General features: G+C 47.8%; 1 protein-coding gene across 1 annotated transcript; it reads left to right on the top strand.

Annotated features, from left to right (window-relative positions):
• The first annotated feature begins 2659 nt into the window (after positions 1–2659).
• LOC137090450 (neurofilament heavy polypeptide-like) lies at positions 2660–15524 on the top strand. The gene is made up of 4 exons (XM_067454412.1): positions 2660–2708; positions 12665–12854; positions 13270–15096; positions 15521–15524. Exons 1-4 carry the CDS (start codon positions 2660–2662, stop codon positions 15522–15524), a joined length of 2070 nt encoding a protein of 689 aa, XP_067310513.1.
• The last annotated feature ends 1074 nt before the right edge of the window (positions 15525–16598 follow it).

Here is a 16598-nt window from a genome sequence, read left to right as displayed (position 1 = left end):
ATTGTGTTGTTTTTTGTGTATATTTATTTTTTAGTACAGTGTAAATGCATGTTCCAGTATTTCAATGGTTTCTGGGATTAAGCCATGTGGAACCCCGTTAATTTACTCACCCTCAGGCCATCTTGCACAGAGTGATCATTTTGCTTCAGAAGTTATTCATTTGGTTTTGCCTTGATATGTTTTGTTTTTGTTTGTTTTACTCTTAAAGTGACAGTAACTATTGACTTGCATTATACTTATCACCCAGGACAATGATTTCAGCTAACAATCTTCTGTACCGCTCTACTGAAAAAGAAAAGAAAAAAAAACACCTACATCTTGTACGGCCTGAGGGTAAGTAAATTGTTTTGAGTTAAATTATCCTTTTAACCTTATGGTATCAAGGCTACTAGTGTTATCAAAACAACAAATACTATGTTTTTGTATCATATGTATTTAAAATTGATTTAGATGCTGAATCTTCTAATCTTGTTTCAGTAATTTTATAGCAATTATTATTGTCACATTAATAATTATATATAATATATACTACAAACACACAAATATATATGCAACAACGGAAAACAGATCCATTACACTGTAAAAAAACAAAAAACAAATAAATTGTTGGTTTTTGTTGGTTTAAGTTAAAAAAGTAAGTAACCTTGTTGCCTTAAAATTGTGAGTTTATTGAAATTAAAAATTTGAGTTGATTCAATGAAGGAAATTTGTTTAATAAATAGAAACTCAAAATATTATTGTATCTGAACCACATAAAATATTTGATAAACTATTTGGCATGTTTCACTGCATCATCAGAAATAAAACACACAATTACCCAATATGCTTACAAAATCTTTTAATAATCTTTTAATAAAGGTTGTCGAATGTCAAAAAATGTTCATTGTATGAAGTCAAAATTTTAATTTCAATAAACTCAAAATTTTAAGGCACCCAGGTAACTTTTTTTCTAAATATTTTTTTACAGTGCACGAACACATCTGCAACATTTTAATTAGAAAGTTATTTTACATGGTTATTAAATAATAACCTAATGATAACCATAAAAAAAAAACACCCTGCATCGTTCTGGGAACGTTATTTTATAGTTGCAAAATAATAGCCTATAAATAACCATTAGGCAACATTCTGTACTATAAGTTATTTTTAGGGGATTTTTAGGTTTCAGGAACCAAATACTAACGTTAGGAGAATGTTATGTATTTGCTGAGTATCTGCAAAATAAACAGTTTAGCCTGAACACCCACTTTACTCTCTGACCTGGTGGTGTCAGTTAACAGGCAGTGTGTGAGAATCATTTACACAGGTGAACTGTGCATGCACGGGCGTGCGCATGTGTGAGCCTGTTTATGTGGTTTATGAGGACACAAATTTGTATAACTACATGGGTATTACACTGGTATTACACTATAAATGTAGTTTATGAGGACATTGCAAATGTCCTCATATTTCAAATAGCTTTAAAACATACTAATGATGTTTTTTTGAGAAAGTAAAAATGCAGAATGTTTCCTGTGATGGGTAGGTTTAGGGGCAGGGGCAGTGTAGGGGGATACAAAATACGGTTTGTACAGTATAAAAACCATTACGCCTAGTCCCTGTAAACCACATAGACCAACATGTGTGTGTGTGTGTGTGTGTGTGTGTGTGTGTGTGTGTGTGTGTGTGTGTGTGTGTGTGTGTGTGTGTGTGTGTGTGTGTGTGTGTGTGTGTGTGTGTGTGTGTGTGTGTGTGTGTGTGTGTGTGTGTGTGTGTGTGTGTGTGTGTCTGTGTGCATCCAAGATATATTTGCACTCTGAGATATTCTCTTCATCTCCTTTTTTTTTTAGTAGGGCATTGAGGTGCTTCTAATTCTCTCTCCCTGCTCCTCTGTTCTTTCTGATGACTGCAGCAGAATCAAAGTTTGAATGTGTCTTGGTTGGACTCCAGCATGCTAGACTGGCCTGATCTTTAAACCCCATTATATGTATAGCTCAAAGCTACAACATCAAAGAACTGCTCCCTCCATCCGAGCTCGGCTTTAGCAACCTCCAATAACGCCTTGACAGCTGCCATCTGCCTCTCTCTCTCTCTCTTTCTCTCTCTCTCCTTCAGTCTCTCTCAACCTCTGTCAACTACTGCCAGAGTGCTTCGGTCTATCCTTCTGTTATCTGCTATTGTAACCCTGCGAAAGCCAAAAACCCCTGACTGGTTTTCCGAACTCTTCTCTGCCCAGTCCTGCCATGATTCAAGGGGCCGTGAAACGGACAGGCAGGTCTTCCTCTCTGAGAAGCGTGTGATTTATGGAGGTTCTCAGGTGTCTGAAATGCCTACCCCATTACAGGTATCGAAGGAAGCAGTGCAGAGACAGGAGTGGCAGCTCCTCAGACTTAGAGGAAAAGAGATGTCCTAAGAGCAGAAGGGAAAAGCCGATATTAAACGTCTCCTCTGTTTTCCGTCCTTCCTCATGCTGTCTTTACCTTCACAAGTTCTCTTTCCTCCTTCAATCTATCCTCTAAGGCTTTCCTTCCCTCAATTCTCTCCCTACGACCCTACTTACCGCCATTTAATCCTTCCTTTCCTCTCTCCTCTTTTCTTCTGACAGTCTCTTCATAGATTCCATCCATCATCCTGAATCTGGGTGACAGTGCTCCGCTGGGCCATGCAGGGCTCTTAGCGGATGGTGACGGGGAGCAATTGCCCTAGCCTTGAAGAGCACCACGACAACGGTGAGTCTTCACATCCCACAGCACCCGGTTTAACGTTTAGGTGACCTTGGAGTCAGGAAGAGGAGGGGTGTGCGTCGAGAAGAATCTGGAAGAATCAAAGAACACCGTTTTAGAGGAATCAGATACAGTTTGCCAAAAGGTTTAAATTACCTGTGGAACATTATAAAGCAAAAAATGAATAATGTTAGCTGATACTGAAATGGTTTACAACAATGCTTGTATTTTGATTTGGACAATTAGCGAATAAAGCTTAGGTCAGGACACATTTCACCCACCTTATTATCTGAGTATGCCAAATGCAGGAGCAGTCTGCCTCAAGCTTTCAGGAATGAAATGCCTTGCTGAACAGCACAATGTTTAGACAGTTGTTTCTGTTGCTCTCCAAATCACAGGAGCCCCCCTGCTGGGACTGAATCTGCAATCTTTTGCCGTCCAGTCCCTGTTCCTAAAATTAATTAATTAATAAAAAAGCACGGATGGGCACTATTGTGTTTTAGATACTGGTCTTCAGAATAGAATTTCCTTGGAGACTTTCTTAGTCGTCCAGAATGCACCGGTTTTGCTGGGGAATAGCATGCCTTTAGCCGTATTTAGACTAGATAAGTTTTACAAAGATAGCTGAAGGACGTCTGTAAAATTAATGGCCAGTTTGCAATTAATAAATTAAAACAATTTGTTCTTAATAAAGCTAAACTGAAGTTCATTCAGTCAAGAGCAGTGAGCGATTTTCTTTATCTTCTGTTCAAAGGATTTCTGTACTTGCTGCATACGTGCACATAAGCAACTGTTTTCATGTGAACTTTGTGTGTTTCTGACATAACCTTGTGGTCATTTGACAGTGTAATCGCAATAACACATGAAAGAGAACTAGTCTAGCTTACCAACCCGATTACATGTAAATGCGTATAAATAGTGTGCAATGTCGTGGAATGTATACGCCAAAACTCATTTTAAAAACGTATGCAGATGATAATATTTTATGATGATGAAGAACTGCAATGTCACATGAGCGTGTCCGCAATAGAAATGATAATTAAGGAGCTGTGAATGCTCCGCCCTCTGTGGTGGGGAGCAGCAGCTCAGTTGCATTTAAAGGAGACACACAAAACAGCTCATTTTTCTCAAACCCAAAGATTGGCATTAACAAAAAGGTATATGATCTGTTAGGAATTTTGATCTAAAACGTCACAGACACACTCTCTGGACACCTGACTTATATTACATTTTGTAAATAAAATAGGTGCCCTTTAAAGCGAGCGTTAGTAATGTGCACCTATAGGGGGGTGCACAACATGTGTACACATATTTTGAAAATATTAAAAATAAAATGATTATTTTCTGGAGAAGCATTCAGTGTTTCCGCTCACAAATTCCACCATGTAAATAGCAGATCTGACATGGTGCAAGTGGGAGACTCTGATGAGACTCTGATTGGTTTGTTGCATGCTATGTACAAAACACACACACATGACTCATTAAGAGGCTAGGTACAACACCTTTAGAAAATGCATCTGGCAAGCAGACTGTTTTCTCTTTTGTTAACTAAAAGTGGATACGGACACGCCCTACTGCACCGAGGCACTTCAGACCATGCACTCAGATTGTTAAAATAGGGCCCAGTGCCTGTAATGATGACTGAAATAATAATAAGACATTTATTTTGTATAGCGCCTTTAAAAGCTGCTTTCTCAAAGCGCTTCACATTACAAACAAAAACAACAATATATATAAAAAAGTAAATCAATTAAATAAAAATCAATTAAAAGCAATCCTGAAAAACAAAACGTTTTAAGATGCAATTTAAAACTGACTAAAGAATGTGCTTCCCTGATGTCAGACCGAAGAAAATGACACAATTTTGAGGCATAAGATGAGAAAGCCCTATCACCCCTTGAGAGAACGCATTTTTAGCAAGCATGATTTAGCTATAATCCCATATGTTTTGGTATGAATACTCAGAATAACAACATATCTAAATAAATAGATACAAACATCATAGGCATATATGAGGAATGAGGGAAATAAACTGTGCCAGCAGGTTTTGACACTGTAACCCTGGGTTCCAACTGTAATTTGGCTAACATGACAGCTCCTCAATAACATCCATAATCAAAGCGTGTGTTTCCTGTGGCCAGTCTGTCAGAGGTGAGCAGAGCAGATTGATGCGTGGCCCCTGTGAGGCCCTCTGCTGCTCTGCTGCAGTGGTGCAGTCCTGTGCCTGCTCACCTCAGGCGTGAAATCACAGGTGGCTGCACTTTCTGTGAGACTTCGGAGTGGCTGAGTTCCAACATGAATGAATGCCAGAATACAAGGGCAATGGACCCAGGGGAGACATTTTGTTGTTTGGTTTTTTACTTAAGACATCAGTGAGTGTCTTAGAGTGTACGAATGTGTGTTTGTATGTAGGCTATGTCTAACTAAGAATTGATAAATAAAATTCTGGTGAGTATTCAAAGTGAGATGTCAGCTGTGAATCTTTGAATGAGTATGTCTGCAAAAATGATTTGTAGATTGTTCAATATATAAAATGATATATGCCATATAAGATGGTTTAGAGATGTAATGCATTTTCTAAAACTTGATCAGATATACCTTTAAAGGCTCTATTCACACATTCAGGAAGGTCTGGACCCCCTTTTTGGAGTACTACGAGAGCTTGCAAACACCATTAAGTCAGGATGACTAGGGTGTTATCATCAGAGTTAATCTTTTTTTCCTTTTTTTAATTTCTTTTCTTCTTTTTTCTTATCTTACGATAACTGTATTTATTTAGACTTTCAGTTTTATTATTATTATTATTATTATTATTATTATGATTTAATGTCTTCCACTTTTGGTAACTTTATTCTGTAAGGTTATGCTATACTGTAAATATTCCTTCTACAATCCTTAGTTGGACAAGAACTTCAATGGACAATCATTCTTGGGAAGATCTGGATTGAAAGGGACAACTGGGATGGTTGGGTGAGATGGGTGGTAGGGTATCTTTCACATTGGTTAATACCTGTACTATACAGCCATAACATTTTTGTATGCTTATGATCCACTATGTGCTGTTGAAAAGGCTACATGCTTTAAAAATATCCAATAAAAATTGTTAAACATAAAATGATATATCATCTTGACAGACTGAATTGAAGGCTCTCAATAATAATCTGATTAAATTAGTTCTACAAGTAAAATAAGAGTGTTAATAAGATAATATCAACAAACCTTGAAATGTCACCAGAGTGCAATCTGCTGTAGTTTTTGACATTTACTGTATACTAATTATAATTTATTTATTGTCTCTGTAAAAAAAAAAAAATACAAAAATACAAAATTATGCGAAGATTTTGTTTGAGAAGGCCCAGTCTTTGAAACTCCTGAAATAATCAATTTCATAAAAGTCAAGAGCTCCTTAAAATCAATATTTAATTATTACACTTCCAACACACACACACACACACACACACCTCACCATGCACCCAAAAACGTCTCGGTTACGTATGTAACCCTCGTTCCCTGAAGGAGGGAACGGAGACGTACGTCAGAACTGAACCGACGAATGGGATCTTACTTTAGAGACCAATCCTACTTCGAGCATCTAACAACGAGCCAATGAAATTTGGCATGCGATCACGCATTCCACGCTCCGCCCCGCAGCGCGGGTATAAATAGGAAGTGGAATGGTAGATCAGCGCTTTTCCTACTGAGGAGCCGAAAGGTGACCGGACTCCCAGCGGAAGCACAGCATCTGGCGACGGGACGTACGTCTCCGTTCCCTCCTTCAGGGAACGAGGGTTACATACGTAACCGAGACGTTCCCTTTCAGTCGGTCACGTTCGACGTACGTCAGAACTGAACCGACGAATGGGATCCCTATGGAAAACGCCAGGATGCTGGCCCTTCCAGCGTCCTGCTTGAGCGCACTGCACCGTCTAGTATGGTACGGAAGTCAGGGCTCCAAGCAGGGAGTACAGTCACTGCTGTTTCTGCAAGACCCACTCAGAATGACTATTGGATAACGCTGGGAAAGCGTGCCTACCTCGTACTTGAGAGAGAGGGTACGCTGCGGGGCCACGTCCTTCAGGGAAGGAGAGGTGGCAGAATACACATAAGGACTAACCTGGCAGGGTAGTGCAACATATGGCAGTCTCTGGGGTGGTTCCAGCCTGATTGAAGGGGGGAAAGAACACGCCCAGAGACGACAGAGCGGGCTCTGTCGAGGGAAAGACACGGGGCTAGCCCGAAGGGTAGCTGATACCGTGGAAGAATACACATATGGGGTTGCCGTGAGGGAACCGCTACATATGGAACCCAGCCTACAGCCACGTTTCACAACCATACGGGTGCAGGCCTGGCGTCAGACGGTCCGCAACGTCTGACACCGGAGGGGTGACGGAGGAGCTCGACAGGGTTAGCCGGTTTCCCGGGGAACACAACTGGAGACAATAGACGCACGTATCCGGCCCAGAGGGCGGGAGTGGCGTTTCGCAAGCCGACACTTAGAACGGGCACTTAGCGCTCCTGGCCACTGGGGGCGAGGATGCGGGAAGATACCGGCTCTACACGTAAGCTATAGAATCTAGCAAACGTGTTAGGTGTCGCCCAGCCCGCAGCTCTACATATGTCTGTCAGCGAGGCGCCTTGAGCCAGCGCCCAGGAAGAAGCAACACTCCGAGTGGAGTGAGCTCTTACACCGAACGGGCAAGGCACGTCTTGGGACTGGTAGGCCAAGACTATAGCATCCACTATCCAGTGGGCTAACCTCTGCTTGGAGACAGCCTTTCCCTTCTGCTGGCCTCCGTAACAGACGAAGAGTTGCTCTGAGGTCCGAAGGCTTTGGGTCCGGTCAACGTAAGCGCGAAGAGCGCGGACCGGACACAGCAAAGCCAGGGCTGGGTCTGCCTCCTCCGAAGGCAGCGCTTGCAGGTTCACCACCTGATCCCGGAAGGGAGTGGTAGGAACCTTGGGCACATATCCGGGCCGGGGTCTCAGGACAACGTGAGAGTTACCTGGCCCGAACTCTAGGCACGATTCGTTGACCGAAAGTGCATGCAGGTCCCCTACCCTCTTGATCGAGGCCAATGCCGTCAGGAGCACTGTCTTCATTGACAGGATTTTCAGCTCACAAGACGCCAAAGGCTCGAAGGGAGGGCTCTGAAGTGCTCGGAGCACTAGAGCTAAGTCCCAAGAGGGTATCGAGGATGGACAAGGAGGATTTAGTCTCCTCGCACCTCTGAGGAACCTGACGATTAGGTCGTGCTTCCCCACGGACTTACCTTCTACTACATCATGGTACGCTGCTATTGCTGCAGCATATACCTTGAGGGTGGAGGGAGACAGCCTTCTCTCCAACCCATCTTGCAGGAAGGAAAGCACGACACTGATCGAACACCTTCGGGGGTCTTCCCGGCGGGAAGCGTACCACTCAACGAACAGGTTCCACTTCAGAGCATAGAGGCGCCTCGTAGAGGGGGCTCTAGCTGAAGCGATGGTATCTACGACAGCTTGTGGTAGTCCATCTAGAACCTCCGCGTCCCGTCCAGGGACCAGACATGAAGATTCCAGAGGTCTGGACGCGGGTGCCATAGCGTGCCCCGTCCCTGAGAAAGAAGGTCCTTCCTCAGGGGAATCGGCCAAGGAGGGGCTGTCGCGAGGAGTGTGAGTTCTGGGAACCAGGTCCGGTTGGGCCAATACGGCGCAACTAACAAGACCTGCTCCTCGTCCTCCCTGACCTTGCACAGAGTCTGTGCAAGAAGGCTCACTGGGGGAAACGCATACTTGCGTAGGTCCCGGGGCCAGCTGTGCGCCAGTGCATCTGTGCCGAGGGTACCCCCGGTCAGGGAATAGTACCACTGGCAATGGGTCGAGTCCGGAGAGGCAAACAGGTCGACCTGTGCGGCTCCGAACTGGTCCCATATCAGCTGGACCGCCTGGGGGTGGAGTCGCCACTCTCCCGGAGGTGTCGGCTGACGAGAGAGCTCGTCGGCTGTCTGGTTCAGCACACCAGGGACATGAATGGCCCGAAGCGACCTCAGCTGCTTCTGACTCCACAGGAGGAGGTGGCGGGCGAGTTGGAGCAGACGACGGGAGCGTAGACCACCCTGACGGTTGATGTACGCAACGGCCGTGGTGCTGTCCGTACGGACCAGTACATGCTTGCCACGCAGCGGCCCCTTGAGGCGGCGGAGTGCCAGATGTACTGCCAGTAACTCGAGGCAATTGATATGCCAATGCAATTGCGGCCCCGTCCACAGACCAGCAACTGCATGCCCGTTGTACGTGGCCCCCCAGCCCGTGGTGGAGGCATCCGTGAATAGCACAGCATGCCTGGACACTTGTTCTAGGGGCACCCCGGCCCGGAGAAACGAAGTGCTGGACCACGGGCTGAAGGTTTGGCGGCAGTAAGGAGTCACTGGGACCCGGTACTGACCGCTCTGCCACGCCCACCTCGGGACTCGGCCATTGAGCCAGCGTTGAAGCGGTCTCATATGAAGCAATCCGAGCGGCGTGACCGCGGCTGCAGATGCCATATGCCCCAGGAGCCTCTGAAAGAATTTCAGTGGGACCGCTGTCCTGCTCTTGAACATATTCAAGCAGTTCAACACCGACTGGACTCGCTCCTCGGTGAGGCGCGCCGTCCGGTTGACCGAGTCCAGCTCCATACCGAGATAAGAGATCCTCTGTGTGGGACAGAGTTTGCTCTTCTCTCGGTTGACCCGAAGGCCCAACTGGCTGAGGTGACTGAGCACCAGGTCCCTGTGTTCGCACAACTGGTCCTTCGACTGGGCTAGGATCAGCCAATCGTCGAGGTAGTTGAGAATCCGAACGCCGCGTTCTCTGAGTGGAACAATGGCTGCCTCCGCGACCTTCGTAAAGACGCGGGGCGACAGGGACAGCCCGAAGGGCAGGACCTTGTACTGATATGCTTTCCCCTCGAACGCAAAGCGTAGGAACGGTCTGTGTCGAGGGAGAATAGACACATGGAAGTACGCGTCCTTCAGGTCGATCGCTGCAAACCAATCCTGGGGACGGATGCATTGGAAAATGCGTTTCTGCGTCAACATCCTGAACGGGAGCTTGTGCAGGGCCCGATTCAGAACTCGCAGGTCCAGGATTGGCCGTAACCCACCCCCTTTCTTGGGCACAATGAAGTAGGGGCTGTAAAACCCCGTCTTCATATCGGCTGGAGGAACCGGCTCGATCGCGTCCTTCGCCAGTAGGACCTCGATCTCTGACCGCAAGACTTGAGCATCGCTGCTTCGCACGGAGGTGAAGAGGATGCCCTTGTACTTGGGTGGCCGGCGTGCGAACTGAATCGCGTAGCCGAGTCTGATGGTACGGATGAGCCAGCGAGACGGCCTGGGGAGACCTAGCCAGGCCCCCAGAGACCGTACAAGCGGGACCAACGGCACCACAGACGTGCCCGGGGTGGGGCAGCGAAGCGGAGTACTCTGGCCCGACTCGGGAGGCCCGGAGGCGGCCCGTAGTGTTGCCTGAGCACTCCTGGTTTGGACAGAGAGTGGGTGAGAAGGCCCGGGGGCGTCCTCGGAGCCCACTCTGCTGTCCACTGCCCGGAGGCAGGGAAGTGAAGCACTCAGCCCCGACCCGGAAGGCCCGTGGGCGGCCCGGAGTGTTGACTGAGTGCTCACAAGAGAGGCAGTGCGTGGGTGAGAAGGCCCGGGGGCGTCCTCGAGGCCCACACAGCTGCCCCCTGGCGACGGGAGGGTAGGAAAGGAGTGACAAGGCCCGTGGGCGTCGCACACTGCCAACCTGACCCTCTTGGGGCCCAGAGAGAGAGGAAATTGCTCTTTTGGTGAAAATGTGGGTACCGCTGGACTCCGGAGAGCCAGCGGCAGAGATGTTGTGACCAGTGTTGCCCCCCCGGTCCTCCTCCGGGGGGGTGGGAGGGATGCGGACATCATCTCCCTCAGAGCAGCTCCTCTTCTCCCTGGGCTGCCCGTCTCAGGGCCGCTTCCCCTTACGCTTGCCGGCAGGTTTGGCGGGCCCTTGGACGGGTTGGGCGGCCCCCTTGCGTCCGGCGCCCTGCTTCGCGGGTGGAGGCTGCTGCTTGGGCTTGGCAGGGGCGGAGGCGGACGCTGGAGGACGCCCTCGGCGACGAGCAGACTGGGGGGCTGCCCCGGGCGGCTGGGTGGAGGCAGCAGCGGGCCGCCGGGGCAGGATGTTTTTGATGGCCTCCGTCTGCTTCTTGGCCACCGAGAACTGCTGGGCAAAGTCCTCGATGGCGTCGCCGAAGAGGCCGGCCTGACAGACAGGGGCGTTTAGAAACCGAACCTTGTCCGAATCCCGCATGTCTGTCAGGTTCAGCCACAGGTGGCGTTCCTGGACCACCAAGGTGGACATCGCCCGACCCAGGGAGCGGGCCGTGACTTTCGTCGCCCGGAGGGCGAGGTCCGTCGCGGCTCGCAGTTCCTGCATAACTGCCTGGTCGGAACCACCCTCGTGCAGTTCCATGAGCGCTTTGGCCTGGTGGACCTGCAGAAGCGCCATGGCATGCAAAGCTGATGCAGCTTCTCCGCAGGCTGCGTAAGCCTTGCCCGTCAAGCCGGACGAGAACTTACACGCCCGGGAGGGGAGACGCGGGGCGTGCCTCCAGTCCGCAGCGGTCTTAGGACACAGGTGCATCGCAACCGACCGCTCGACTGGAGGGATCCCCTCGTAGCCCTTAGCTGCACCACCATCGAGAGTGGTGAGGATGGAGGAGTCAGTCGATCGCTGGCGTACGCTATACGGCGCTACCCAGGACTTCGTGAGCTCCTGATGCACTTCCGGGAAGAAAGGCACCGGGGCGGGACGCTGAGAACCAGCGCGACCCGTCCCGAGAAACCAATCATCCAGCCGCGAAGGTTCGGGACGTGGTGGAGGGTTCCACTCAAGCCCGACACTTGCGGCGGCCCGGGCAAGCATAGCCGTAAGTTCCGGGTCAGACTCGGGCAACGCTGTCACACCCGAAGGGGGCAACGCAGCCGAGTCTTCATCCTCGGAACCCATTAGCTCATCCCCCGATGCAGCAACCGACATCTGGTCCTCCGCCGGAGCCCCAAAAGAGACGACTGGCGCTCCACGTGGGAGGTCAGCGCGCCCTTCCGGAAGCTCCACCGGTACAGTGGAGGGGGGAGGGGCCCGAGGAGCCGTGAGACCCGTCGGGTTTACCCTGACCGACACCCTCAGGTCCCCACCAAGGTCATCAGCCAAAGTAGTAGCCCTCTGCTTTGCAGCTGGAGGACCACTAGATCGGGGGATGGACGATGGCGTTCCACCTCTTCTGAGGTACTGGAGACGGGACCGCAACACTGCAATGGACATATTCCCGCAATGGGAACATGTCTCATCCACGAACGCAGCCTCAGCGTGCTGTGCGCCCAGACACGAGAGACAACGAACGTGTCCGTCAAGCGGGGACAGAAATCGACCGCACCCAGAAACACACGGCTTGAATGACATCTTGAAAAAGACGCAGGGTCAAACCGTGTTGCTCTTTTGTGAATGGAAGTTTGCTCTTTTAGTGCTGAAGCACTCAGGGAGATGACCGCGGCTCCACGCAGTTCGATAGTGCAAGCCTGCGTGAGCTCTCAGTGATATGTATGTGTGAGCGCCCAGCGAACCAACTGTAATGTGTGTGTGTAAGGAAACGCTCAGCGAACCAAAGCTCTTTGTACACTCTATCACTGAAGTGGACGGTCTCTCGCTGACGCGCCGTATCACCCGCACTGGCAAACTCTTTCACAGGATATTCACGACTCGTAGTCAGAAAGCTCTTCGTAGAAACAGCAATGAAGACTGTTCGGCTCCGAAGTAGAAAGCGCTGATCTACCATTCCACTTCCTATTTATACCCGCGCTGCGGGGCGGAGCGTGGAATGCGTGATCGCATGCCAAATTTCATTGGCTCGTTGTTAGATGCTCGAAGTAGGATTGGTCTCTAAAGTAAGATCCCATTCGTCGGTTCAGTTCTGACGTACGTCGAACGTGACCGACTGAAAGGGAACTACATCTCAACAGAGCCTGTGATTCTTACTATACTGGAGTCCTCACTGGACTCTGGTCTGGGGCTGGAGACGCCACGGGCCTCTAAATGGGGACTGGCAGTAGCGAGCCATGACTCTTGGACCTTGGCCCTTTCACCCCCTTTTGTTCTAGGGTAAAATGGTAAACTAAGCCTAAAATTACCCTTACACCCTTGAAGTCAACTTACAGTGTTCTCTTTTATATTACTGCATTGTTACCTTTGACAAGAATGCCACAAGCAAATTTCAATGGAATATAGTGACAACTGGCCACAAAACCATCAAAATAAACAAAAGTGAATGTAAGTTGATGCAGTATGACAGCAGTCAGACCAAAGGACACATTAACGACCAACTTATTATCAACTCCCCGTTGATGATAAATTACATCATTAGACTGGCGCTGCAGCCAATTAAATATAGTAACAGACCGTATTAAATGTATGATTTAGGAAAAATGTAACTATTATACAGAATTACAGCAACTGTGCATGGTCACTATATTTACAGACTGACCAGTAATTCTGCAAAATAACTTCTCAACTATAGCTTAACAGTGAGGGCTCCAGCACCCGAAAAAAGTCCCGTGAGGATTCCAGCCACCGACCAAAATTTAGTGAGGACTCAAGTCCCTAACCAGAGTCCAGTGAGGACACCAGCCTCCAACCAGAGTCCAGTGAGGACTCCAGCCTCCAACCAGAGTCCAGTGAGGATTCCAGCCTCCAACCAGAGTCCAGTGAGGACACCAGCCTCCAACCAGAGTCCAGTGAGGACTCCAGCCTCCAACCAGAGTCCAGTGAGGACACCAGCCTCCAACCAGAGTCCAGTGAGGATTCCAGCCTCCAACCAGAGTCCAGTGAGGACTCCAGCCTCCAACCAGAGTCCAGTGAGGATCCCAGCCCCCAACCAGAGTCCAGTTAGGATTCCAGCCTCCAACCAGAGTCCAGTGAGGATTCTAGCCCCCAACCAGAAACCAGTTAGGATTCCAGCCTCCAACCAGAGTCCAGTGAGGATTCCAGCCTCCAACCAGAGTCCAGTTAGGATTCCAGCCTCCAACCAGAGTCCAGTGAGGATTCCAGCCTCCAACCAGAGTCCAGTGAGGAGTCCAGCCTCCAACCAGAGTCCAGTGAGAATTAGGATTCCAGCCCCCAACCAGAGTCCAGTGAGGGTTCCAGCCTCCAACCAGACTCCAGTGAGGACACCAGCCTCCAACCAGAGTCCAGTGAGGACTCCAGCCTCCAACCAGAGTCCAGTGAGAATTAGGATTCCAGCCTCCAACCAGAGTCCAGTGAGGACACCAGCCTCCAACCAGAGTCCAGTGAGGATTCCAGCCCCCAACCAGAGTCCAGTGAGGATTCCAGCCTCCAACCAGAGTCCAGTTAGGATTCCAGCCTCCAACCAGAGTCCAGTTAGGATTCCAGCCTCCAACCAGAGTCCAGTAAGGATTCCAGCCTCCAACCAGAGTCCAGTGAGGACACCAGCCTCCAACCAGAGTCCAGTGAGGACACCAGCCTCCAACCAGAGTCCAGTTAGGATTCCAGCCTCCAACCAGAGTCCAGTTAGGATTCCAGCCTCCAACCAGAGTCCAGTGAGGACACCAGCCTCCAACCAGAGTCCAGTGAGGATTCCAGCCTCCAACCAGAGTCCAGTGAGGATTCCAGCCTCCAACCAGAGTCCAGTTAGGATTCCAGCCTCCAACCAGAGTCCAGTGAGGATTCCAGCCTCCAACCAGAGTCCAGTGAGGAGTCCAGCCTCCAACCAGAGTCCAGTGAGGATTCCAGCCCCCAACCAGAGTCCAGTGAGGAGTCCAGCCTCCAACCAGAGTCCAGTGAGGACTCCAGCCTCCAACCAGAGTCCAGTGAGGACACCAGCCTCCAACCAGAGTCCAGTGAGGACACCAGCCTCCAACCAGAGTCCAGTGAGGACACCAGCCCCCAACCAGAGTCCAGTGAGGATTCCAGCCTCAAACCAGAGTCCAGTGAGGACACCAGCCTCCAACCAGAGTCCAGTGAGGACACCAGCCTCCAACCAGAGTCCAGTGAGGACTCCAGCCTCCAACCAGAGTCCAGTGAGGATTCCAGCCTCCAACCAGAGTCCAGTGAGGATTCTAGCCTCCAACCAGAGTCCAGTGAGGACACCAGCCTCCAACCAGAGTCCAGTGAGGATTCCAGCCTCCAACCAGAGTCCAGTGAGGATTCCAGCCTCCAACCAGAGTCCAGTGAGGATTCCAGCCTCCAACCAGAGTCCAGTGAGGACACCAGCCTCCAACCAGAGTCCAGTGAGGATTCCAGCCTCCAACCTGAGTCCAGTGAGGATTCCAGCCTTCTGTCACGAGTTCAGAGAGGAATACAAATCTGCAAGTTCTGCTTACTTAAAGTTAGAATTTCTTAACTTAAATTTGATAAAACTAATTACTGCATTTTTTGTTTTGTTTTTTGTTTTTGCCAACTTATTTGGGTCTACAGAGAAGAATAATTTTCTAAAAATCAAAACAAATATTCTTCCATTAAAAACTGTCCTTAAAAAAGAATGTTCTGAGAACTAATATATATATATATATATATATATATATATATATATATATATATATATATATATATATATATATATATATATATATATATATATATATATATATATATATGCTAAAACAAACAAAAAATGAATTGAATATGATTTTAGAAAATGTGATCTATTATTTTTTGGAGCAACAACAAATTTTAAATGTAATCTAATAAAATATGCGTATAAGATACTGTGCATGTGTATTATGTATTTTTGACTGGAAATCTGTTATCAGGTGACTTTCAGCTGGATAAAAATTGTATTCACATAAAAGTCAAGTGGATATTTTTTCTCTAGTGGATGTTTTAATTGTGCTATTATTTGGATTACTCACAGATTTTTAAAATGCATGTACACATAACTAGTTTTTAATGTGTTGGAGCTGCAAAGATTTCACCATTGTGTCCAGTGAGGCCTGTTAAATGAATCAATCACATTCTTCTCTATAGGCCACAGATGCTCTGTGCTTATTAGTATTTAGCATGTGTTTGCCATCCACCATGATTTCCAGTGCACTAATTGCAGGGTTGGTTCCTCTGGAGTAGCCTGAGGTAAAAAATGCTGGGCTCAAGGGCGCGATAGAATAGTGGTTTCAATAACTGTAGTCACACCTACTTGATTTAACCTACAATTCTTTGTGTCAGCTAACCAGATCCTTTAACCAGTACAATCACTGTGTGGGTCACCTTTTGCTTACATTGTGGGGACCAAATGTCCCCTATGTGGATAGTAAAACCTGAAATCCCCTATGGCTTTATAACACACAAAAAAAAATATTTTGTGAACATGAGTGTTAGAGTGCAGAAAATTTCTGGGAGGGTTATGTTTAGTGTAAGAGTATGCTAGTGGATTTTGCTGGAGGATTAGGTAACAAATAAAGATTCACAGTACAGTAATTAATCAGCTGATTGATTCATGATTCAGATTGTGTGCCAAACTGCTGAAATCACGTGACATTGGCGATCCGGATCAAAAATCATTACGCTGATTCATGACCGTTTTAATCTTTATTTGAGGTTTGACAACAAACGTGGAAGAGAAGACAATGCTGATTAAAGTCGGATTTTTTGTTATTTTTGGGCTAAAATGTATTTTCGATGCTTCAAGAGATTCTAATTAACTAACATATCACATATGGACTACTCTGATGATGTTTTTATTCCCTTTCTGGACATGGACAGTATAGTGTGCATACACGCTTAGATACGCTGCTGGACTAAATTTAAAATATCTTAAACTGTGTTCCAAAGTAAACGGAGGTCTTACAGGTGTGGAACAACATTAGGGTGAGTCATTAATGGCATAAATTTCAT

Source organism: Pseudorasbora parva, chromosome 10, assembly GCF_024679245.1.
Source record: "Pseudorasbora parva isolate DD20220531a chromosome 10, ASM2467924v1, whole genome shotgun sequence".
Classification (NCBI taxonomy): domain Eukaryota; kingdom Metazoa; phylum Chordata; class Actinopteri; order Cypriniformes; family Gobionidae; genus Pseudorasbora; species Pseudorasbora parva.
This window is presented reverse-complemented; position numbering and strand designations above follow the sequence as displayed.

Coding starts and splice junctions, on each gene's coding strand:
- LOC137090450 (XM_067454412.1), top strand. CDS start 2,660: ATGGTGACGGGGAGCAATTGCCCTAGCCTTGAAGAGCACCACGACAAC. Junction 2,709..12,664: donor TGAAGAGCACCACGACAACG/GTGAGTCTTCAC, acceptor TCGTCGGTTCAG/TTCTGACGTACGTCGAACGT. Junction 12,855..13,269: donor TCACCCCCTTTTGTTCTAGG/GTAAAATGGTAA, acceptor TCTCAACTATAG/CTTAACAGTGAGGGCTCCAG.